General features: G+C 39.3%; 1 protein-coding gene across 1 annotated transcript in view; it reads left to right on the top strand.

Annotated features, from left to right (window-relative positions):
- Positions 1 to 22,965, top strand: part of LOC307175462 (uncharacterized protein) — a gene marked incomplete at both ends in the record, with an annotated part of 45,663 nt that extends 22,698 nt beyond the window's left edge. The window contains 10 exons of the mRNA XM_079900574.1: positions 1,406 to 1,442; positions 2,150 to 2,434; positions 5,865 to 5,982; positions 13,521 to 13,719; positions 15,101 to 15,210; positions 16,346 to 16,482; positions 16,617 to 16,763; positions 18,072 to 18,143; positions 19,470 to 19,541; positions 22,720 to 22,965. Of these exons, the coding sequence (XP_079756700.1) occupies positions 1,406 to 1,442; positions 2,150 to 2,434; positions 5,865 to 5,982; positions 13,521 to 13,719; positions 15,101 to 15,210; positions 16,346 to 16,482; positions 16,617 to 16,763; positions 18,072 to 18,143; positions 19,470 to 19,541; positions 22,720 to 22,965 (1,423 nt within the window). The remainder of the gene's footprint in view (positions 1 to 1,405; positions 1,443 to 2,149; positions 2,435 to 5,864; positions 5,983 to 13,520; positions 13,720 to 15,100; positions 15,211 to 16,345; positions 16,483 to 16,616; positions 16,764 to 18,071; positions 18,144 to 19,469; positions 19,542 to 22,719) is intronic.
- Positions 22,966 to 24,968: the final 2,003 nt, after the last annotated feature.

The raw sequence follows: 24,968 nt of genomic DNA, 5'->3' as shown, positions 1-24,968 counted from the left end.
ACAATCTAGCTAGGTAATATTGGGCAAGGCTTTTTTTTTTTTTTTTTTTTGCGTTATGTGGGCCTCTCACTGTCGTGGCCTCTCTCGTTGCGGAGCACAGGCTCCAGACGTGCTGGCTCAGCGGCCATGGCTTATGGGCCTAGCCGCTCCACGGCATGTGGGATCTTCCCGGACCGGGGCACGAACCCGTGTCCCCTGCATCAGCAGGTGGACTCTCAACCACTGCGCCACCAGGGAAGCCCTGGGCAAGGCTTTTTAACATATCTTCCCAAATGAAAATGAAAGGGCAGAATGAGATTTTCTTTCCTTCTGGCTATGTAACTTTTTCTTTAATTGAAGTATAGTTCATTTACAATGTTGTGTTAGTTTTAAGTATATAGTAAAGTGATTCAGTTATATATATATATATATATATATATATATATATATATACACACACACACACACATATATGTATATTATACATGTATTCTTTTCCAGATTCTTTTCCATTATACGCTATTGCAAGATAGTCAGTACAGCTCCCTGTGCTATACAGTAGGTTCTTGTCATTTACCTATTTTATATATAGTAGTGTGTATATGTCTGGCTGATGAACATTTTAAAATCCTAAAATGTCAACACTGGGAGCCCAAGTTCTTTTCCCAAATTTTATTTTGCATCACTTCGGAGTGAGCTCAGTGGGTGCTGAGGACCTGGGGCTCTGCCAGGTGTTGGGCAAAGGCTTCCTCTGCTCTCCTAAAGTAGGTCAGATCGCTACTCCTTAGCACACATCAGATGACTAGTGGTGGGAATGTTGAGACTGCTCCAGATTAGAGCTGCAAGCTCACCTCATGACATCTATGCAGGCGGCCCAGAGTGGGTGAGGCTTGAGAGTGTGGGCGGCTGTCTACACACAGACTCACCATTCCTGTTCTGGCTTCACCTCCTTCACCAACCCACATTCCAAAAGTCTCTCAATTAGTGTGGCTGCTGGTAGCTCAGTTCTGAAGAGCTGATGTAAAAGTAAAGAAATATTTTACTTTAAATAGTATTTTTCTTAAATTCTAACACATTCTTTACTTAAAATGACAATAACTAGTCTCCTGGCCTGCTTAAATATTAGTAGGCTAAGAAATTGCTCACATGGCCACATAGTTGATTGAATTGGGGCATTTAGTTCATGAAAATAAATAGGCTGCAACTCCTTTTAGTTATTGCAGATGATTTAATGACCAGGTATCCATCAAAGTAATCTCTCAACAATTAACTAGTGATTATAAACCCAAATAAAACGTTTCATGTCTATTTAGCTGAGCTACCTAGAAATGGCCTAAACATGGAAGATTCATTTTCTTCCAATCAATGTTCTTACCCATAGCTAAAAATAGAAAATGTCCTAAAATTTTTTGACATTCTTGATAAGTAAAAATGCTTATCACTACATTGACCTTCAGCCAAAGGTCAGTGATCATTGAAGCCCCAGACTGTGACTCTAAAGGGTCATAAAGTTTTCTGCAGACTTCATACCTTTCTACCTATAAAAGATAGATAAGAACTACAAAAAGTTCATTTGTAACCTTTTTTTCAAATTCCACATATAAGCAATATCATATGATATTTGTACCTATTTACAAAACAGAAATAGAGTTACAATTTTCTACAGGTGTAAAAAATAAATTTATGGTTACCAGGGGATAAAGGGGGGAGATAAATTGGAAGATTGGGATTGACATATACACACTACTGTATATAAAATAGATAATTAATAAGGACCTACTGTACAGCACAGGGAACTCTACTCAATACTCCATAATGGCTTATATGGGAAAAGAATCTAAAAAAGGGTGGATATATGTATACGTATAACAGATTCACTTTGCTGAACACCTGAAACTGGTACCACATTGTAAATCAACTATACTCCAAGAAAACAATTTTTTTTAAAGAACTAGGAAAAAAAGAAAATGATGCTTCCTATGGTGCATATTACCTGTTGATGAACAGGGATTTTATGAGTTGTATCATATCACATAACTCCAGGTTGCATCAAAGAAAGTTCTTTCTACACACCAAGCTGTTTGAGGGAGTGGGCGGAGCCAGATAGTACTGGGACATCCTGGATGTTGTTTCAATTCTACCTTACGTTCTTTTGTTCCTGTCAACCAAGCTTGTTTACTTTGCTTCGGAATTTGGAGAAGAAATTACAGCTGGAAAATATATGAAAGAGTTTTTAAACCTACAGATTCTTCTGACTTTAGAATCAGTTGTTATATTACCAAGAACAGATAAATGCAGATGTTGGACCATGTCAAAAATCTTGTCAAGAGAGTGGATTGTTTCACACAGAAACGAGATGTGGCTTCTGATTCTGGTGGCACATTTGTTCCAGAGAAATGTGAATTCAGGACATATGCCAACTAAAGCTGTGGACCCAGAAGCATTCATGAATGTTGTAAGTTGGGATTTTCCATATTTGGGGGGAAACAAAGTACCTTACATGTTATTGTTTGTCTCCGTGTATTATCTGCATTATATATTATATTTATATGTGGTGGTGATTTCTGTTAGTAGAACATAGTTGTAAATTAACATATTGTACTGGAAAGAAAACTAAGTTGGGTGTGGGTAAACATGGGTTCATCTTCAACAATTTCAGTAAACTTAGGCAAATGACTTAATCCCTCTGAGCTTCAATTCAACTTTTTCTTGAATTCTTAGGCTCATTCCAGGAGCGGTTAAATCATTGCAGTATCTTGGGTCAAGCTCAGACCCATGATTATTTCCACGTTGTCTGTGCTTTCTGTTCTTTTTCTACTTCTTCCAATATTAGAAAGATGTTAGACCTCCTTTCATACTCTCAGGACAGTCACTTCTAGTAACACCCTGTGCCACCCTAATCTATCTAATCCTGGTTTGAGCTGGTAACTCTGTGGTCTAGAAGTAAAAGGACCCCTATGAATGCTAGAGAGGTCCTCCTATGAGTAAATTTCATGAATGAAGTGAAATTTCTAGGTATCTCAGAGAACACTTTTTGGCTTACTTTCACATTCTTAGTTGAATTGTAACAATGTCCACCATATAGTTATATTTATCCCATAGCAGACATTGTGATGAAAGCTGTAGAGATACCATTTGATTTTATCTCTCTCTTTTTTTTTTTTTTTGATCATCTCAATAGGTCAGAAAAAGCTTTTGATTTTATCTTCACTGCCCTATTCCATAGATAGGACCATACTCATTTTTCCAATCAAGGAACTGAGATTAAAGAGGTGAAACAACTCAAATCAGGCCACACCCCTGGTAGGTGGTAGAGCTAGAATTTAAATCCGGAGTCTGCCAGAGCACAAAGCTTATAATTGTGACAACTATGCAATAAACCCTCCCAGGGAAGGAGAGGCTACCTCCAGCTGAGTGAGGTGACTGTGTGTAATGTTCATGCTCCATACATTTATCATAGATTTAACATGCTTTTATACAGATTTAAGACCTTGTTTACAGAAGCCTCCTTGAATGAATTCTAAAATTCTGACAGGCTATAGAAATATTCTGAATCTACATGAATGCCAAATATCAGGTTTCTTTTGACCATTCCAACTATTGACTGTCTTTTGATGGTTTGTCCAGATAGTTAGCAAATTGGTGTATATCCTTAAGGGCCGTTTCCATACAAATTCCTCTAGGTCGTTAAGTGAAGGGGATCTCTTTAGTTGTAGGTAGAGCCAATCTCCCTGGGCCTCACCCACTGGGCGTGGCCAGCACCTACACACTGTTTGGGCTTCAGGAGCTCTAAGACTAAAATCCAATGAATTGGACTCTGCTATTTAGCAGTCATACATGGAGAGGCAAAGTAAGATAGAAAATTCTTGTAATCTCTCATATAAATTAAATGAAGTAGAATAAAAAGTGCTTAGAGTCTGAATGGGTTTGACTCTGAGTACTAATATATATGGATAGAATTTATTCTGTATTTTGGTATACAACTGTCCTCATTCAGGTATTTTTCTAGCTAGTGTTAGTTGAGCACCTATTTGGCCCTGATACTGTGTTATGCACTGAGGTTACAGAGAGATCTAAGTGCCCTGATTTCATGGAGTTTACAATCCAGCAGAGAAGACAGACACTCAATTCCTAATCACTCAAAACTAATCACAAGAGAAGTGAAATCAAAGAAGAAAACATAAAATAGGGGGACTTAGGGAATTTAGGAAAGTTTTTCTGAAGAAAGGTTTCTTAACCTGAATTCTGAAAGGTGAATAGGAGTTACTTGAAAGGGAGGGTGGGGGTGATTTTTAATTATAGTAGTAGCTAATGCTCCTTGAGTCCCTACTATGTGCCAGCCAATCTTGTTAGTGTCATATGTGCGTTATCTTTTTACATTCTTTGCAATAATCCCAAGGAGTATAAACCACTGGTACACCTACTTTACAGACGAATAAACTGAGGAATAGGGACAAGTTAACTAAATTTCCTAAGATCACACAGTTAGTTTATGCATTAGTGTGAGAGCCAGGATTTAAAAACCCAAGCAGTGAGACCCCAGGGCCTTTCTCTTAACTATTATGCCCTTTTGTCTTGTATACTACCCTGGGCATTTAGCTTTCTCCTCTTTTGTTCCTTTAAAAGCAGCAGCTAATAGAAATAATTCCCTCCTTCTCTAAGTAACTACAGTAGGCAGAAACTGAGGATACTGAGGAGATCGCAGCAGCTTTATATATATATATATTATTTATTTATTTATTTATTTTTATCGTACGTGGGCCTCTCACTGTTGCGGCCTCTCCCGTTGCGGAGCACAGGCTCCGGACGCGCAGGCTCAGCGGCCATGGCTCACAGGCCCAGCCGCTCCTCGGCATGTGGGATCTTCCCGGACCGGGACACGAACTCGTGTTCCCTGCATTGGCAGGCGGGCTCTCAACCACTGCGCCACCAGGGAAGACCAGCAGCTTTATATTTTACAAAGAGTTTCTGTATGTAACAACTGTATGGAGTAGGGGTCCTTAACCAGGAGTCCATATATAGGAAACAGGAAATCTGAAACCACTGAAAGTATATAGTGTGTCCATGTGTATATCCATTTCTATATTTTCCTCAAATTCACTGAGGGATCCTTAACCTAAAAGTGTTAAGAACTACAGTCAACCCTCCGTATCCGTGAATGCGGAATTCGCCAATACGGAGGACCGACATACTACCCCATTTTATGTAAGGGACTTGACCATCCTCAGATGTTGGTATCTATGGGGTGTCTTGGAACCAATTCCTCACAGATACTGAGGAATGACTGTACTGCTCTTGAGTCTGTGGTTTTAGAGCTGAAAAGAACCTTAAGGAATACATGGACCAGGGGTTCTCATAAGCTGTCCTGTCCCACTGGCTGCACTGGAATTCCCTGATTCTTAACCCGAAGTGGGTCCAGGAATATTTATGTTTAAGTGTCCCAGATGTTTCTGACACACACCGAGGTTTTGGAATCAGTGTTCTTTTCCAGTGGTTCTCAAATATTAGAGTGCATCAGAATTTTCTAAGGAGCTTGTTAAGACACAAATTGCTGGACCCCAGCCCCAGAGTTCCCATTTCAATAGGTTTGAGTGGAGACTGACCATTTGCTATTGTTACCAAGTGCCCAAGTGATGCTATGCTCTTGGTCCAGAGCCCACATTAAGAACTACCCTTCTAGTTCAATCTCTACATTAAAGACAAAGAAAATGAGCACTGGAGAGGGTTTGCGAATTTTTTTTACAGTAACATAATTAGCTAGTGAAAAGCAAGGAATTTCTTGTCTATCTCTTCCAGCATCAAGGAATCTACTTTTTACCTTATAATCATTGAGAACATAACCATACAGAACTGAACTCAAAAAAAAAATTGTGTTTTTTCCATAGAGTGAAATCATCCAACATAAAGGTTATCCCTGTGAGGAGTATGAAGTTGCAACAGAAGATGGGTATATCCTTTCTGTTAACAGGATTCCTCAGGGCCTAGTGCAACTTAAGAAGACAGGTATGGTTCACCCTATGTTACCCCAACATAGCAATCCTTCCTACATTAAACACCTCCTTGTGATTTGAGTGTGTAGAGGGAGCCTGGGCTCTTGGTACAGACTGGGCCCATTGTTCCAGCCAAAAGATGCCTTCAGCTACCTCACCGTCCCCATCACCACTGCCCTATCCCCAATTATTTCAAATAAACATAGTGTTTGCTTTTCAAAAAACACCTTCAAGAAAAGTTCATTTCTTGATCCCTTCTAGTATTTAGTTCATTCCCCAAACCCCTCCAATATAGATATTCTAGAATATCCACTGATGATCTCTTCAGCAGGTGACGCCAACCCTTGCTCATGAAGAATGCAGACTCTGCCATGGCATCTGACGCCCACCCTAGCACACTCTATATTCCCCATCCAGACAGCCCTTTAAATATTTAAGACATTGCCCAGCTTTTCACTAAAGTCTTTTAAAGAATTGGGCACTATGTGTACATTTAAAATTTTTGGTACGTGTTTCCATATAATCCTGTTTTTTCCCTGTATGGGATTTTTGGCTATTGTTGGCTTTTAAGAAATTCACCTTCATTACTATTAAAGTGTAATAGTACACTATTGCCCATCCTTCATCTCTATTCGGCTCTATTCCTTTTAATACTCTAGCTCTATGTTTATAGCAGCAACTACATTATCGGTCATGTGTACAGATAATGTAACTCTTTATTGCGTTCTTTCTGTATGCCAGGTACAGTGCTAAGTGCTTTATTTGTATTAGTCTCATAAGTTTCACAATAATCCTGAGAAACTGCCACTCACAGAAGTTAAGTAACTCGCCCAGAGAGTCTTTGCTAGTCCTTGCTAGTACACTGCAAAACCTGCACTCAAATTAAGATTTGTCAGCCAGTGTAGCCCATGCTCTTACCTAGGACCAGAAAATGCTGGGTGAATGCTATTGGGCTTTGGTATAAAGAAGCTGCAGGGTTCTATTTTATTCCAATTTATATTTGTGCAGCTTTTTGAAAACCAGCTATTTTTACACCAGCTGAACAGCCATGCCTTATCTATGTCCAGCATGCCCTTATCTCAGTGCCTTTGAACTTGCAGTTCTCCTTCTGCACCACTGTTTCATCAGATATCCACGCAGTTTGCCTTGGCCCCTCTTTCAGGCCTTCTCTTTCCCATTCTTCCTTTGACCACCCTATTCAAAATTGTAAGCCCTTGCCAGCTACTGAAATTTAGCCCCTAATCCTGCTTAATTTTCCTTATAGCACCACTGATATGATAGATATTTGCTTGTTTGTTTATTATCTGTCTCTCCCAACCAGAATGTAAACTCAGAAGGCACAGAAAATTTATCGATTTTGTTCAAGGCTATAAAAAGTACCTAAAAGAGTGCCAAGCACATGGCAGGTGCGAATAAATATATGTGGAATGAATGAATGAATTTTATATAAATACATGTATAGCCTGGAGACACAGAGAGAACTTTTTCACTAAGCTCCACAAATCGGAAGACTGTGGCAGTTCATAAGCTTAGGGGTCACCTGCAGTGCCTATTCATGGAAGGAGTTTTGTTTTCTCACGTCCTGTTTATTTAGACTGTTCACTCATTGCCCAGGCGATTGGAGTTCAAGGTATCAGCCTTTAAGGTCCAGTCGGTGCCGAATACTCCCCTCTAGTGTCTGATGTTGTTCTTGCAGCACCCGTTGGCCTCTAAGGAAGAAATCTCCCAGCCATGAAGGAAAAAAAGATTTCTAACCATCTCTTCAGAAAGAGGGCCAATGTTTTCTTTTTTTGTGACATCTTTGTCTGGTTTTGGTATCAGGGTGATGGTGGTCTCGTAGAATGAGTGTGGTACTGTTCCTCCCTGTGCAATATTTTGGAAGAGTTTGAGAAGGATGGGTGTTATCTCTTCTCTAAATGTTTGATAGAATTCGCCTGTGAAGCCATCTGGTCCTGGGCTTTTGTTTGTTGGAAGATTTTTAATCACAGTTTCAATTTCAATGCTGGTGATTGGTCTGTTTATATTTTCTATTTCTTCCTGGTTCAGTCTTGGAAGGTTGTGCTTTTCTAAGAATTTGTCCATTTCTTCCAGGTTGTCCATTTTAGTGGCATAGAGTTGATTGTAGTAATCTCTCATGATCCTTTGTATTTCTGCAGTGTCAGTTGTTACTTCTCCTTTTTCATTTCTAATTCTGTTGAGTTGAGTCTTTTCCCTTTTTTTCTTGATGAATCTGGCTAATGGTTTATCAATTTTGTTTATCTTCTCAAAGAACCAGATTTTAGTTTTATTGATCTTTGCTATCATTTCCTTCATTTCTTTTTCATTTATTTCTGATCTGATTTTTATTATTTCTTTTCTTCTGCTGACTTTGGGGGGGTTTTTTTGCTCTTCTTTCTCTAATTGCTTTAGGTATAAGGTTAGGTTGTTTACTTGAGATTTTTCTTGTTTCTTGTGGTAGAATTGTATTGCTATAAACTTCCCTTAGAACTGCTTTTGCTACATTCCATAGGTTTTGGGTCGTCGTGTTTCCATTGTCATCTGTTTCTAGGTATTTTTTGATTTCCTCTTTGATTTCTTCAGTGATCTCTTGGTTATTTAGTAGCATAATTTTTAGCCTCCATGTGTTTGTATTTTTTACAGTTTTTTTCCCTGTTATTGATAGCTACTGTCATGGCATTGTGGTTGGAAAAAATGCTTGATACAATTTGAATTTTCTTAAATTTACCAAGGCTTGATTTGTGACCCAAGATATGATCTATCCTGGAGAATGTTCCATGAGCACTTAAGAAGAAAGTGTATTCTGTCGTTTTTGGATGGAATGTACTATAAATATCAATTAAGTCCATCTTGTTTAATATGTCCTTTGAAGCTTGTGTTTCCTTATTTATTTTCATTTTGGATGATCTGTCCATTGGTGTAAGTGAGGTGTTAAAGTCTCCTACTATGATTGTGTTACTGTCGATTCCCCTTTTATGGCTGTTAGCATTTGCCTTATGTATTGAGGTGCTCCTATGTTGGGTGCATAAATATTTACATTTGCTATATCCTCTTCTTGGATTGATCCCTTGATCATTATGTAGTGTCCTTCTTTGTCTCTTGTAACAGTCTTTATTTTAAAGTCCATTTCATCTGATATGGGAATTGCTACTCCAGCTTTCTACATGCCAATATCACTGATGAACATAGATGCAAAAATTCTCAACAAAATACTAGCAAACAGAATCCAACAGCACATTAAAAGGATCATACATCATGATCAAGTGGGGTTTCTCCCAGGAATGCAAGGATTCTTCAATATATGCAAATCAATCAATGTGATACACCATATTAACAAAGTGAAGGATAAAAACCATATATCATCTCAATAAATGCAGAAAAAGCTTTTGACAAAATTCAGTACCCATTTATGATAAAAACTCTCCAAAAGTAGGCGTAGAGGGAACTTACCTCAGCATAATAAAGGCCATATCTGACAAACCCACAGCCAACATCGTTCTCAGTGGTGAAAAACTGAAACACTTTCCACTAAGATCAGGAACAAGACATGGCTGCCCACTCTCACCACTGTTATTCAACATAGTTTTGGAAGTTTTAGCCACAGCAATCAGAGAAGAAAAAGAAATAAAGGGAATCCAAATCAGAAAAGAAGAAGTAAAGCTGTCACTGTTTGCAGATGACATGATACTATACATAGAGAATCCTAAAGACTCTACCAGAAAACTACTAGACCTAATCAATGAATTTGGTAAAGTAGCAGGATACAAAATTAATGCAGAGAAATCTCTTGCATTCCTATACACTAACGATGAAAAAACTGAAAGAGAAATTAAGGAAACACTCCCATTTACTATTGCAACAAAAAAAATAAAATACCTACCTACTGAAGGAGACAAAAGACCTGTATGCAGAAAACTATAAGACACTGATGAAAGAAATTAAAGAAGATAGAAACAGATGGATAGATATACCATGTTCTTGGATTTGAAGAATCAACATTGTGAAAATGACTATACTACCCAAAGCAATCTACAGGTTCAACTCAATCCCTATCAAACTACCAATGGCATTTTTCACAGAACTAGAACAAAAAATTTCACAATTTATATGGAAACACAAAAGACCACGAATAGCCAAAGCAATTGAGAAAGAAAAACAGAGCTGGAGGAATCAGGCTCCCTGACTTCAGACCATACTGCGAAGCTACAGTAATCAAGACAGTATGGTACTAGTACAAAAACAGAAATACAGATCAGTGGATCAAGATAGAAAGCCCAGAGAAAAACCCACATACATATGGTCACCTTATCTTTGATAAAGGAGGCAAGAATATACAATGGAGAAAAGGCAGCTGTTTCAATAAGTGGTGCTGGAAAAACTGGACAGCTACATGTAAAAGAATGAAATTAGAATACTCCCTAACACCATACACAAAAATAAACTCAAAATGGATTAAAGACCTAAATGTAAGGCCAGACACTATAAAACTCTTAGAGGAAAACATAGGCAGAACACTCTATGACATAAATCACAGCAAGATTCTTTTTGACCCACCTCCTAGAGAAATGGAAATACAGACAAAAATAAACAAATGAGACCTAATGAAACTTAAAAGCTTTTGCACAGCAAAGGAAACCATAAAGAAGAATAAAAGACAACCCCCAGAATGGGAGAAAATATTTTCAAAAAAAGCAACTGACAAAGGATTAATCTCCAAAATATACAAGCAGCTCATGCAGCTCCATATCAAAAAACAAACAACCCAATCCAAAAATGGGAAGAAGACCTAAATAGACATTTCTCCAAAGAAGACATACGGATGGCCAAGAAATACATGAAAAGATGCTCAACATCACTAATCATTGGAGATATGCAAGTCAAAACTACAATGAGGTATCACCTCACACAGGTCAGAATGGCCATCATCAAAAAATCTACAAACAATAAATGCTGGAGAGGGTGTGGAGGAAAGGGAACCCTCTTGCACTGTTGGTGGGAATGTAAATTGGTACAGCCACTATGGAGAACAGTACGGAGGTTCCTTAAAAAACTAAAAATAGAACTACCATATGACCCAGAAATCCTACTACTGGGCATATACCCTGAGAAAACCATAATTCAAAAAGAGTCATGGGGCTTCCCTGGTGGTGCAGTGGTTGAGAGTCCGCCTGCCGATGCAGGGGACATGGGTTCATGCCCCGGTCTGGGAAGATCCCACATGCCACGGAGCAACTAGGCCCGTGAGCCATGGCTGCTGAGCCTGCACGTCTGGAGCCTGTGCTGCGCAACGGAAGAGGCCACAACAGTGAGAGGCCCACGTACCACAAAAAAAAAAAAAAAAAGAGTCATGTACCACAGTGTTCATTGCAGCACTATTTACAATAGCCAGGACATGGAAGCAACCTAAGTGTCCATCAACAGATGAATGGATAAAGAAGATGCTCACATACATACAATGGAATATTACTCAGCCATAAAAAGAAACGAACTTGAGTTTTATGTAGTGAGGTGGATGGACCTAGAGACTGTCATACAGAGTGAAGTAAGTCAGAAAGAGAAAAACAAATACCATATGCTAACACATATATATGGAATTAAAAAAAAAAAAAGGTTCTAAAGAACCTAGGGGTGGGACAGGAATAAAGACACAGATGTAGAGAATGGACTTGAGGACACGGGAAAGGGCAAGTGTAAGCTGGCACGAAGTGAGAGAGTGGCATGGACATATATATACTACCAAATGTAAACTAGATAGCTAGTGGGAAGCAGCCACATAGCACAGGGAGATCAGCTCGGTGCTTTGTGACCACTTAGAGGAGTGGGATAGGGAGGGTTGGAGGAAGATGCAAGAGGGAGGGGATATGGGGATATATGTATATGTATAGCTGATTCACTCTGTTATATAGCAGGAACTAACACAACATTGTAAAGAAATTATACTCCAATAAAGATGTTAAAAAAAAAAGAGGGCCAGTGAAATTCATCCTGAAAACAATTGAAAGATGTCTATAAGCTTGTGACAAAAGACTTTTTAGGTACTTGCCTGGTGTCGCAGTGGTTAAGAATCCTCCTGCCAATGCAGGGGACATGGGTTTGAGCTCTCGTCCTGGAAGATCCCACATGCCGCGGAGCAACTAAGCCAATGCGCCACAACTACTGAGCCTGTGCTCTAGAGCCTGTGAGCCACAGCTACTGAGCCTGCGAGCCACAACTACTGAAGCCCTTGCGCCTAGAGCCCGTGCTCTGCAACAAGAGAAGCCACCGCAGTTTGAAGCCTGCACGTCACAACAAAGAGTAGTCCCAACTCGCCGCAACTAGAGAAAGCCCACATGTGGCAATGAAGACTCAACACAGCCAAAAACAAAATAAATAATTTTTTTAAAAAATAATACTTTTTAAACTTTTATTTTATCAGGTTGGCTTGTGGGTCCTTTTCACATGAGGGCCCGTAATCATCAAACCATTACATATATATACATATATATATATATACACACACACACACACACACATATGTATGTATACACTCAAACACATATATATGTATATATATGGTAATATTAACATATATACACATATATATGTATATATGTGGTAATATATATACACACACATATATATACACATATCTGTATATATATGGCAATATTAATAATTATATATAATATATGTTTGTTTATTATTAATATAGCAAATATATAATATATTAAATATATTTGTGTATATATGTTTTTTTATATATGTATTTTTATAAGTGTGTGTATATGTGTGTATATTAACAGTATGTCAATAAGTATATATACTCTATAATACTATATAATATATATTAATTTTATATTGTATATTAATTTTATGTTAATAGAAATGTTATATAGTATATATTATTTATATTGTAACATTAATATATACACATATATTCATGTATAATTCTATAATATATAAATAATATATTAATATATAATAACATAATTTCTTTTTATTAATATATAGTAGCTATGATTATTATATATAATTATCTTAATCATTATATTATACTACCTCCTGGGGCACTTCCAATTTTCTCTGATCCCAGACATGTCTAGTAATAATAATAACTACACAAAAGCAACAATAGAGGCCAAACTTTATTGATTCTTTCTCTGTGCCAGGCATTGTGCCATCTGCTTTTTTTTTTTGAATTTTATTATTTTTTATACAGCAGGTTCTTATTACTTATCTATCTTATACATGTTAGTGTATATACATCAATCCCAATATCCCAATTCATCCCACCACCACCACCACCACTCCCACCCCCTCTTCCCCCCTTGGTGTCCATACGTTGTGCCATCTGCTTCTTGTGTATTATTTTATTTAATCATAACAAAAATACTATTTTTTTCACGAGGCAATCAAGGCACAGAAAGTTTAAGTAACTGGCCAAGATAATCAAGCTAACAAGCAGATGAATCAAGATTCGAACACAGGTTTGTCTAACTTGAAATCTTTCGCACCTTAAGGGATAACGAGAAAGGCGTAGAATATTTCACGCTGTTGAAATTCCCTTCTTTGTAGGTCCCAGGCCTGTGGTGTTACTGCAGCACGGCCTGCTTGGAGATGCCAGCAGCTGGATTTCCAACCTGCCCAACAACAGCCTGGGCTTCATTCTGGCGGATGCGGGTTTTGATGTGTGGCTAGGGAACAGCAGGGGAAACACCTGGTCTCGGAAACACAAGACCCTCTCCATAGACCAAGATGAGTTCTGGGCTTTCAGGTATATGAAAATCTTGAGAGTGGAGGTGGACGTGGATGGCTTTGGGAGAACTGGGTAAAGAATTATGGCTTCTGATAAAAAAAAATGAAATTGAGCTATTTGTAGTGAGGTGGATAGACCTAGACTCTGTCATACAGAGTGAAGTAAGTCAGAAGGAGAAAGACAAATATCGTATGCTAACACATATATATGGAATCTAAGAAAAAAAAAAGAATGTCGTGAAGAACCTAGGGGTAAGACGGGAATAAAGACACAGACCTACTAGAGCATGGACTTGAGGATATGAGGAGGGAGAAGTGTAAGCTGGGACGAAGTGAGAGAGTGGCACGGACATATATACACTACCAAACATAAAATAGATAGCTAGTGGGAAGCAGCCACATAGCACAGGGAGATCAGCTCGATGCTTTGTGACCACCTAGAGGGGTGGGATAGGGAGGTGGGAGGGAGGAAGATGCAAGAGGGAGGGGATATGGGGACATATGTATATGTATAACTGATTCACTTTGTTATAAAGCAGAAACTAACACACCATTGTAAAGCAATTAGACCCCAATAAAGATGTTAAAAAAAAAAAGAATTATGGCTTCTGGTATGTAGATAATTTACTTTGGTTGGCTCATCAGTGTCCCAACATAATATCTCCCAATTGGCTTAACTGACTAGTGATTCTTTGGATTATGTAAATTGGGTTCCCCAAGTAGAAGGCTAGTCTGGTGAATGGGATGAGAATAGTGGTTGGTGTTAGGTGATTGAGACTGGAATGGGAGAAGTGTAGGTTCCTTTCCTTTCAGATGAATATCCTGGGACTAACTCTTCCCTGAGTGATGACAAGGAAAGGACTAGTACCCCCAGAAGGAGACGAGGCCAGGCAGTATTAAAAATATACGAGGAACTAATAAGCCTTAGGGACCATCAATTTGATTAACACATCTCTCACACTCTTACAAAAGTTTTTTAGTGTTTTTATTTAAATTACCTATTGATATTCAACTTTCTCTTTATCCATTTCACCAGAGAAAGGCCCCTGCAGCATCTTTAATACTTTTCATATAAAGAATCTGAATGGCCCTGTGCTGTTCTGCTAATAGAATAAGAGGACACCTCCACCAGCGGGTGGAGCTTATGCTCACTAAATGTTCATTAAGATGGTTATTTCTCTATGATAATATCTAGAGAAAACAGCAGTTTGCTAACAGCCTGTGACCCCAGAGGCACCCATGCGTCACAGGTTTGAAACAAGTCCATTCTGAGTCTTGTAAGGGGCACAGTAACAAGCTGATGGGGTCAACAATTCAAGGCATTGTTTGTAAACCATGGGGGCTGCTTTTGTTTGTTCTGATTATAATTTTTCATATAACTTTGTCTTTTCCCCTTGTAGTTATGATGAGATGGCTAGGTTTGACCTTCCTGCAGTCATAGACTTTATTTTGCAGAAAACGGGCCAGGAAAATATCTATTATGTCGGCTATTCACAGGGTACCACCATGGGTAGGTTCCAAAAAAATCAGGTTTGTATACTCAGAAGAAACGTGAGCAAATGGCGCACAGCCAAGCCTGGGATCAGGCATCACAGACGTCTCTCTGATCTGGCCTTATCCGGAGATATACCCCTTCAGGGTCGCGGGATTCTAGTTTCTCTCTGCCCACCCTTCTCCACAACCTGCAAATATCAGCTTAAACAGAGAGTATACAGGCTCTTTTGAAATAGACACATAGTATTTCAAATATAGTGGGCATGCCCTGGCTGTATATGATAGCCTTTTCCTCCCAATGGCTCCAAAGAGATTGTCCCTTTGTAATTGGGAGAATTAGTCTCTATTTTACAGGTATAGAAGCCTATACCTTGACTTAACCAGTGTCCCATACCTAGTCTATGGCAGAAATAAGAGTTGGAATCCAGTTCATTAGACAACTTGTCCACTAGATTATGTTCCAATTTGGGTTCCGGAAAAGTTAGCGATCCAGGAAAACAAGCAAAACTCTGCTATCTCAACACCCATTATGTTACAGAACGTGCTTCTTATCAATAAACAAGACTATTTCTTTAACTCTCGATTTCTCTCACTGTAAAGATTTATTAAAAATACCCCCAAGGGGCTTCCCTGGTGGCGCAGTGGTTGAGAGTCCGCCTGCCGATGCAGGGGATACGGGTTCATGCCCCGGTCCAGAAGGATCCCACATGCCGCAGAGTGGCTGGGCCTGTGAGCCATGGCCGCTGAGCCTGCGCGTCCGGAGCCTGTGCTCTCATAACAGTGAGAGGCCTGCGTACCGAAAAAAAAAAAAAAAATACCCCCAAGAATCTGAGAATTAAACAAGAACCATGAAAATCTCCTGCAAAGTGTCTAACATATAGTTACCTCTCAAAGTCCGTGTTATTGGACTGACTAATTTAATTTAATAATTCACTGAGAACCTAATACTAGGCAACAAGTATCTAAATGTCAGCGGGAACACAGAGCATTTGTTGCTGCTGTTGCTTTTCCCTGTCGAGGAGCTTATAGTTTCAAAGGAGAGTTAAAACACAGTCACATGTAATTGCTGAAATATCTTGATAAAAGTAAAATAAGCACTTTATTAGTTCTAGGATATTCAATATCCATGCTGACATGTTTCTCTTTTGCAGGCTTTATTGCATTTTCCACCATGCCAGAGCTGGCTCAGAAAATAAGAATGTATTTTGCTTTAGCACCCATAGCTACTGTTAAACATGCAAAAAGCCCTGGGGCCAAATTTTTGTTGCTGCCAGATGTGATGATCAAGGTGTGTGACTCCTCAGAAAATTCCTTGTCTATGCACAAGAGTTTTCCAACCCATTTGCTAGGACATACACTTTTACGTTAGAGACACTTCTTTTGACTGTAATGTAATGACTATTCCATTTCATATTTTTACAGGGATTGTTTGGTAAAAAAGAATTTCTCTACCAGACCAGATTTCTCAGACTGTTTGTTATTTACCTTTGCGGCCAGGTGATTATTGATCAGATCTGTAGCAACATCATGTTACTCCTGGGAGGATTTAACACGAACAACATGAACATGGTAAGTGAGAGCCTAGTGAATTCTCACTGTCCCAAAGCAAAGTGAGGAGTTATTAGTCTCACTCCTTGAGGGTGAGCTAATGCCAGGGAAGACTTAGAGAAACGATACTCCAAGAAACTCCGTTTTCTTCAAATCGTAATAATATGTGGAAAACGCTTCAACATGGTCTGAGTCAAGGTTAACACAAGGGCATGACTACACATTAACTTCATAGATTAAAGATCGAAGAGGTCTGAAAGCAGCTTTACTACAGTGAATCAACAGATGCAAAAAAATATGATTAGAACCCAGAAGTCAAAAGAGAAAACTGCCATGCGTCACCTACTTCTTCTTTCTACTCGGGTGCTTCCAGCTTGTAGCTTAAGTCCTGTGATAGGCTGTCTGGGAGTTTCGGTTTGACTAAGGCATAGCTACAACTTGATGAGTGTGACAGTGGGTTCCCCAGGAAGCATACTGTGAGATGGAGATTCATGTGCAGAATGATTTGGGGTTAGGTCCTTGGGATAACATCTAGAGAAGGGAAGGAAACGGGATTTGGTGGATAAAAAAACGTCCAGCTGTGATGCAGTCCCAGTGGGAATCTCAGTTGATCCTCTAGGGACCTGTGAAAATGGGATGACCTTTCAGAATTGTCCCAAGTTAGCATCAGAGGGCTGGGTCTTTATACCCCCATATCAACTAGTCATTTAATGCAGACAACACCAGTAATCGGGAGATACTGGGCAGAGCAGCTCTCTGCAGAGGGAAGAATACCCCCAAGGACACCAGACAGCGAGCGAGCTATCTGCCAACAGCTGGAGGAGCATGTTTTTAATTCCTGAGGATTTTTTTCTCTTTAATTAATGATACGAATAATAGCTACCTTTTGATAAGCATTTTATTATATGCCAGGCTGTTAGTCCCCGTAACAACCCTATGACACAGGTATTATCAATATTCCCACTTTATAGATTAGACTTAGTGGATTAAGTAATGTTCCCAATTTCACCTAACAGTTATATAGCAGAGGTGAGATTTGAATACAGGCCCAGCTCCTGAGCCTTCATCTTTAATTACTCTAAGGAAGTTTTTTTAAAAGACGAAGTCAAGATATCTAATGAGAAGCTTTTCTCTGATGAAGAATATAGGATACATTTAGTGGCATTTTTTTTACTTATGTGCATGTGTATATTCCTGTTTCATAGATAACTGCTGATACTTTAATGATGTTCCCATTTCTTAGTCTGATAACCTGTAGATTTGGTCTTGACAAGGTGCACATCTTGTGAGTTTTTCCACGTCCCACAAACTACTCATGCTTTATTACAGAGCCGAGCAAATGTATATGTCGCTCACACACCTGCTGGAACATCTGTGCAAAATATCCTGCACTGGAGCCAGGTAAGGATGCTGAATTTGTGGTCTTTGTTAAGGGTCTTTGTGCAGTTTGCCTGGAATAGTTAGGGGAGGCCCTTTGGACAGCCCAGGGGTTATTTCACATTTATTCCAAGATGACTTGTGATTCTGTCAACACTTTTTCAACTGTGAGCTTGATCTAGAACACTGAAACTTTTCAGGATATGGGAGGAAAGGATTGGCCCTAGGACATCTCTAGTGGACCTTAAAAGTGTGAATTCAGATGGTTCAAGTGAGACCTTTCTCAGTCTTTAGCCATCTCAAAGATGAGGCTGGAGATCAGTTTCCACATTCTCCTTTCGGCTCTTCCAGCAAGACAGTGTGGCCAAGTGGTCATAAAAATGCAAATGTGGACCTAATTACCCAAGGAGATTTTCACAGGAGTCCTTTGTGCCGCAGATTTCACCTGAGGTCACAGGAGAGAATGTCCTGATTACCAGTCACAGGAACTGTCTCTAGGCACTGTGTGGTGGGTTCCTTCAGAATTAGTTCAAGGACAATGTGACTGCTAATTATTCTTTCACATGTGATGAAGCACTGAACCTAATATTGCTCATTATAGATGATACTATAGAGTGACCCCAATTGGCTGTGGAAATAAGAATGTACATAGGACAGAGAGCTAAGCATCACTAACCTTAGATTCTCGCCTACTAAAACTACAACTTTGTTTAAAAAAAAGTGGGAGACTTTTAACTTGAGCAAAAAGTTTTCATAGTGATGATGACACCTATGAATCATAAATATTGGTCCTATCTGTTTTTCTAACAACTTAGAACCTAGTCAAATTTTTCTTGAAATGTCATTGTTATGTTTTAGTACATGTGTGAAAGAGAGAGAAAGAGACAGAGAGAGAGGGAGAGAGAGAGAGAGAGACACACACAGAGAGAGAGAGAGAGAGAGAGAGAGAGATTTTATAATCAAAACCAAACAAGAATTCTACACTGGATTAAATGTTGGTCATCTTCTCCCAGAATCACCACGTTGTACAACTCTCGGGGTTGCTCTCCCATTGTAGCCTACAGAGTTGTGCAGGATATCCCCCTACATAGACTACAATGGGGATACACTTTTTGGAGTTGTATAATATGGTGGTCAAGTATTTCTATAGCACATTTTTCTCCCTGAAAGGACCTTATTCTTGCCTTTACACTCTCCCGAAGATTATCCTAAAGTTGAACCGTAGAGCAGCCTCAGCCTTTGTTCTCTGCTTCCCTCACAATTGCAGACTTGGTAGCACATTTTCACCCCTCCTCCCACCGTTATCCCGTGACACATTTGAATGTCATGTAAATTTTTGTTTCCTTTTAGGCAGTGAATTCTGGGGAACTTCAGGCATTTGACTGGGGCAGTGAGACCAAGAATCTGGAAAAAGGAAATCAGGTAACGAAAGCAAATACCATCTGCTGAAAATATATCCTTTTGAAATGTGTGAGAGGGAAGTTATACTGGCCGTTTATTCTAGAAATAGCAGTAAAATACAAGAATTCAAGTAGAATGGAATACTACTCAGGCATAAAAAAGAATGAAATAATGCCATTTGCAGCAACATGGATGGACAATAGAGATCATCATACTAAGTGAAGTACGTCAGAAAGAGAAAGACAAACACCATATGACATCACTTATATGTGGAATCTAAAATATGACACAAATGAACTTATCTATGAAACAGACTCACAGACATAGAGAACAGACTTGTAGTTGCCAAGTGGGGAAGGGGATGGGGGAGGGATAGATTGGGAGTTTGAGATTAGCAGATGCAAACTATTATATATAGCATGGATAAACAACAATGTGTCCTACTATACAGCACAGGGAATACAATGGAAAAGAATATGAAAAAGAAAGAATTCAAGTAAAAAGTAATTAGTTCTGGTTCGACTTCATTTGAAAATGGAAAAGTTCAAAGCTTAGCCAAGAGACTTTTTCTTTTTTTGGCTGTGTTGGGTCTTTGTTGCTCTTCGAGGGCTTTCTCTCATTGAGATGAGCAGGGGCTACTCTTTGTTGCGGTGCGTGGGCTTCTCACCGCTGTGGCTTCTCTTGTTGCGGATCACAGGCTCTAGGTGCACAGGCTCAGTAGTTGTGGTGGGCAGGCTCAGTAGTTGTAGGCTGCTTTGATTCTTCAGGGCTCAATCTCTTTCCCTTTAAAATAAAAATTACTGGACTAGATTACATGTAAGAGTTCTCCCTGGTCACACTTTTAATGAATCTGTAATTTGCAAGTGAAAAATATAAAACAATATTACCCAAGAAAATCTATGTGTGTAATCAATGTTGTGGAATAAAATTTAAAACAAAAGTTATGGAGAATTAGAAATGAGTATTAAACTTTTCTAAGCATAAAACCTTCACTGAAGATTATTGGTTAGCTTGTATGAGAATGTAAGCAAATATTGACTACACACATAAAGCTGGAGGGAGCAGAAAACACACACAGGCTAATCTTTGAGAGTCTCATATCACACTTAACATCCACTTCTGTAGATGTACTTCTGTATATCTAGATATAAAAGTCTCGGAAATTGGACAGACCACTGTCGTGCCTCTGAATAGCAAACCCTCAATCACAGGTACCAGCTACATTTTTAAGATCCTTCTTCATTGTTTCCTAAAATATATCTTTAGAGAAAGCATCCTAGTTCCAAGATAAGATTTAATTTATTAACATTTAAGGTCATGAGTTAGAGAGAAAGTGACTTGTGCAGAGCAGGTGTCAGAAAATGGTCATGGAAAGAAAGAGAAAACACACATGCAAAAATGTGTCATAGACTCACAGAGCCTTAGAGCTACACCTGACATTCAGTTCAGTCTTTTCATCTGTTAGATGAGAAAAACATATTACAGGCTCCATCGAATATTCCAACCTTTCGTATCTAAGTTACTCTATAAAAAACTTCGTATCTAAGTTACTCTACTCTGACCACCAAATTCCAGTATATGTATGTGGAGGGGAATTTCTCCACATGAACAAGCAATTCTCCAACACCAGGTGGGTGACTTAGAGTTTAACTCAATTCTGACACTGTCTACCCAGAGATAACATCAGATCCCACAGGTTGAGGGCTCGGACCCACAAGACTATCCTCCAGTTCGGATGCCAATCGCAAGCCCAGGCTGTCACCTGTGTGTCTGACCCACTGGCTATAATTCAGAGGTTCCCATGACCCTCTTCTCAGGCTGAGGTTTGATTAATTTGCTAGATTGGCCCAGAGAAACACTTTACTTACTAGATTATTGGTTTATTATAAAAGGATATAACTCAGGATCAGCCAGATAAAAGAGACGCACTGAGCAAGGGAAGGGGAGCAGAGCTTCCACGTCTTCTCCATGGGGCCACTCTCCCCACATGTGCACGTGTTCACCAACCTGGAGGCTCTGAACCCTGTCCTTCTGGGGTTTTGTGGAGGCTTCCTTAGAGAGGTCCAACTGGTTAAATCATTGGCCACTGGCGATTGAACTCAATCTCCAGCCCATCTCCCCTCTCCAGAGGTCATGAATGGGACTGAAATTTCCAACTCTCTAATCACTTGCTTGGCTCCACTTCTGGAGCTCAGCCCCCATCTTGCTCAAAAAATCACCTCATTAACGTCACAAAACACACCTTTATGGCTCCTGTCACTTAGGAAACTCCAAGGGTTATTAGGAGCTCTGTACCACAAATGTGGATGAAGACCACATACATATGTCTTATTATAACTCACAGTATCAGATGCTATAACTTCAAATTCTTAAAAGCCACAAAGAGAAACAAAGACTGCCGGGATTGGAACCCCGGCTTCCAGGTGGATTTTCTGAGTGAGAAGTGGACCTTGACATGTCTGTTGAAAGCTCTGAGTGTTGGTTAACCTCCAGGGCTCTCAGTCAGCCAGCTTGATCTAGCAGATCTGTTTGAATAAGGGAAGTTCTCAAGAATTAGGAATCCTAGATAACCTTCTTTGGGTGATGTGGGACTGGACTCCGAATCTAATTTTTATCTCCTCTTGATCCAACTCCCTGAGTTCCAGTGCCATGGACTTCCCCATGTTTCTGGAGACACAGCCAAGCTGGGTGTGCCCCAAGGGCTTTCTGTTAGGACAGAAAACCCCTGTGAACACCCAAGTCCTTTTCAGTAGGTTCCATCCTCTTGCCTTTCTCTGTAGAGTATCTCCAAATCTGGCCTCATGAAACTTTGTGAAATTATCTTTGAAAAAGATAGGAGCGTTAACTTTTAAAAGGCACTTTGTGTGTTAAATATTTATTAATAGGAAGGAAAAGAATTGAACATGTAACGCCTAAAGTGCTAGGCAATTGAGATGTTTTCTCATTTCATCTAGTAAATTATTTCAGATATCATCCCCATTTCGCAGATGAAGAAACTGAGGTTCAGTGAGACTAAGTCAATTTTTTTCCTTCAAGCAGAGGTTGGAGCAGAAACTCTTAATGCAGTTCTATATGGCTTTAGTGCCCATGCACCTTTCATTACAACACAAGGCATATTTACTGTGTTTATTAGAAAAGTAAATTATGAGTCTGGAAGTCCAAATGTTATCTACAGTTAAAAACTATTCCTTTATTCTAGACAGCTCCTGCAAGGTACAAAGTTAGAGACATGACGGTCCCTACAGCAATGTGGACTGGGGGTCAGGACTGGCTTTCAAATCCAGAAGACGTGAGAATACTGCTCTCCGAGGCGACCAACATCATCTACCATAAGAACATTCCTGAATGGGCTCACGTGGATTTCATCTGGGGTCTGGATGCTCCTCACCGTATGTACAATGAAATAATACGTCTGATGAAGCAGGAAGAGACAAGTATTTCCTAGGGAGCTGTCAGTGTCAGCTTGTGAAGCATCTGATAATGACAAGTCTTAGGAAAAACCTCATGAAAGATGGGGCCGGCGTACATGAATGGAGGACTTTAAAGATTTCCAGCATTGGAAACCTACCATATTAGTAGAAGGAAAGGCAGAAATACAGTATACATTCCTTTAGATTTTCTACATTTGGCACTAAAACTGGCATTTAATTTTTTCAGTTAATTAAATGACTCATTGGGTGAACATACTTTTCATGTGCTATTGTGTGTTCTGCCATCTTGAAGGGTAGGTTTTACCTGACAGCTAGAAATTATCTAGACATTCTTTATGTCATTCAGGTAAATGTCCTTAAAACATTTATTTTTTTGTCTACGAGCCACATTTTTGGAACAATAAAATAAAATGACAAATTGGGGTCACAGATCTTAAATCTCTGGATTGTTGTTGAATTTGACAAAATAAGCTAGATGTTTTCACCTTATTGCTACAGATACATAACACTACCTCAGGAAGCCAAGCTGCTTTAGCCAAAAGAGAAAAAGAAGGGACTTCCCTGGCAGTGCCGTGGTTAAGATTTCGCCTTCCAATGCCGCGGGTGCGGGTTCATTCCCTGGCCGGGGAGCTAAGATCCCACATGTCTCGCAGCCAAGAAACTGAAACATTAATCAGAAGCAGTATTGTAACAAATTCAATAAAGACTTTAAAAATGGTCCACATCAAAAAAAAAATCTTTAAAAGAAAAAGAAAAATCAATGTACAAATAGAGATGAAAAGGCCAAGTTTTGTAGTTGAGTGTCAGAGAAGATAATTTTGTAGGGTATTTTGAGTTTTCTAATTAATGCAATATGCATTGCGTAAAGCATGCATGTGTATTTCAGTACCTAGGTTCTAGTCCAAGCTTGTTTGAGAGTTTACAGCTTGCCGCTAGGAGACCTTCTGGTTTCAAATGTCTGGCCCAGGTTTCTGCCTTCAAAAATTAAATGCTGGGAAGAAAGTTTTAAAATGTCATGAGCATAATAAAACATTATGCTTTGATCTTGACAAAGGTATTATTAGACAATCACCCAACTCATTTATAAATCTGGATTTATTTCTTTAGAAAATTGTCCAATTTTCACAGTTTCAGAGACAACACTTATAAATTACGTGGCATGGTAATTTTGCGAAACTCTGACACCAAATTGAAGGTATACTGGCAATGTGTTGAAAGTATACTGATGTGTGACGTTTCACTTGTTTTTTCTTTCAATCCTCAGTCACCTGATAACTCAGTTCAATGTGAATGGATCTTAAATAATGTAGAAAGAGATGTTTAAGGGCTTCAGAATCTATATCTACATACAACTACTTCCCTCACAAAATATGTGCCTTAAGACACTGTGCATAGTTCAATAAATATTCCTGGATTTGATTTTTATTAGACCTTTGTTCTGTTCAAGGATGGTAAATCTTTCATTCTTAGACTATATTTGTTACCACATGGTGTGGCTTAGTCCATGTCTAAAAATATTCATGATTCAGTCTTGCTTTGCAAAATTCAGTCTGTTTTTTTTTTAAAAATAAATTTATTTATTTATTTTTGGCTGCGTTGGGTCTTTGTTGCTGTGCGCAGGCTTTCTCTAGCTGCAGCGAGCGGGGCCTACTCTTCCTTGCAGTGCGCAGACTTCTCACTGCGGTGGCTTCTCTTGTTGCGGAGCACGGGCTCTAGGCGTACGGGCTTCAGTAGTTGTGGCTCGCGGGCTCTAGAGTGCAGGCTCAGTAGTTGTGGCGCACGGACTTAGTTGCTCCACGGCATGTGGGATCTTCCAGACCAGGGCTTGAACCTGTGTCCCCTGCCTTGGCAGGTGGATTCTTAACCACTGCGCCACCAGGGAAGCCCCCTCAGTCATTTTCAAATGTGCTTATTTCTGCTCTGTGTCACTGACAAAGGACTTGAGAGAGATATATTGATATTCACAATCTCTCCTCTAGAAGTATAATCCAGACACTACCTCATCATATAGCTCTAT

The sequence above is a fragment of the Stenella coeruleoalba genome (genome assembly GCF_951394435.1).
Source record: "Stenella coeruleoalba genome assembly, chromosome: 16".
NCBI lineage: Eukaryota > Metazoa > Chordata > Mammalia > Artiodactyla > Delphinidae > Stenella > Stenella coeruleoalba.
The sequence above is the reverse complement of the archived record's forward strand: the minus strand, read 5'-3'. Positions and strand labels throughout refer to the sequence as shown.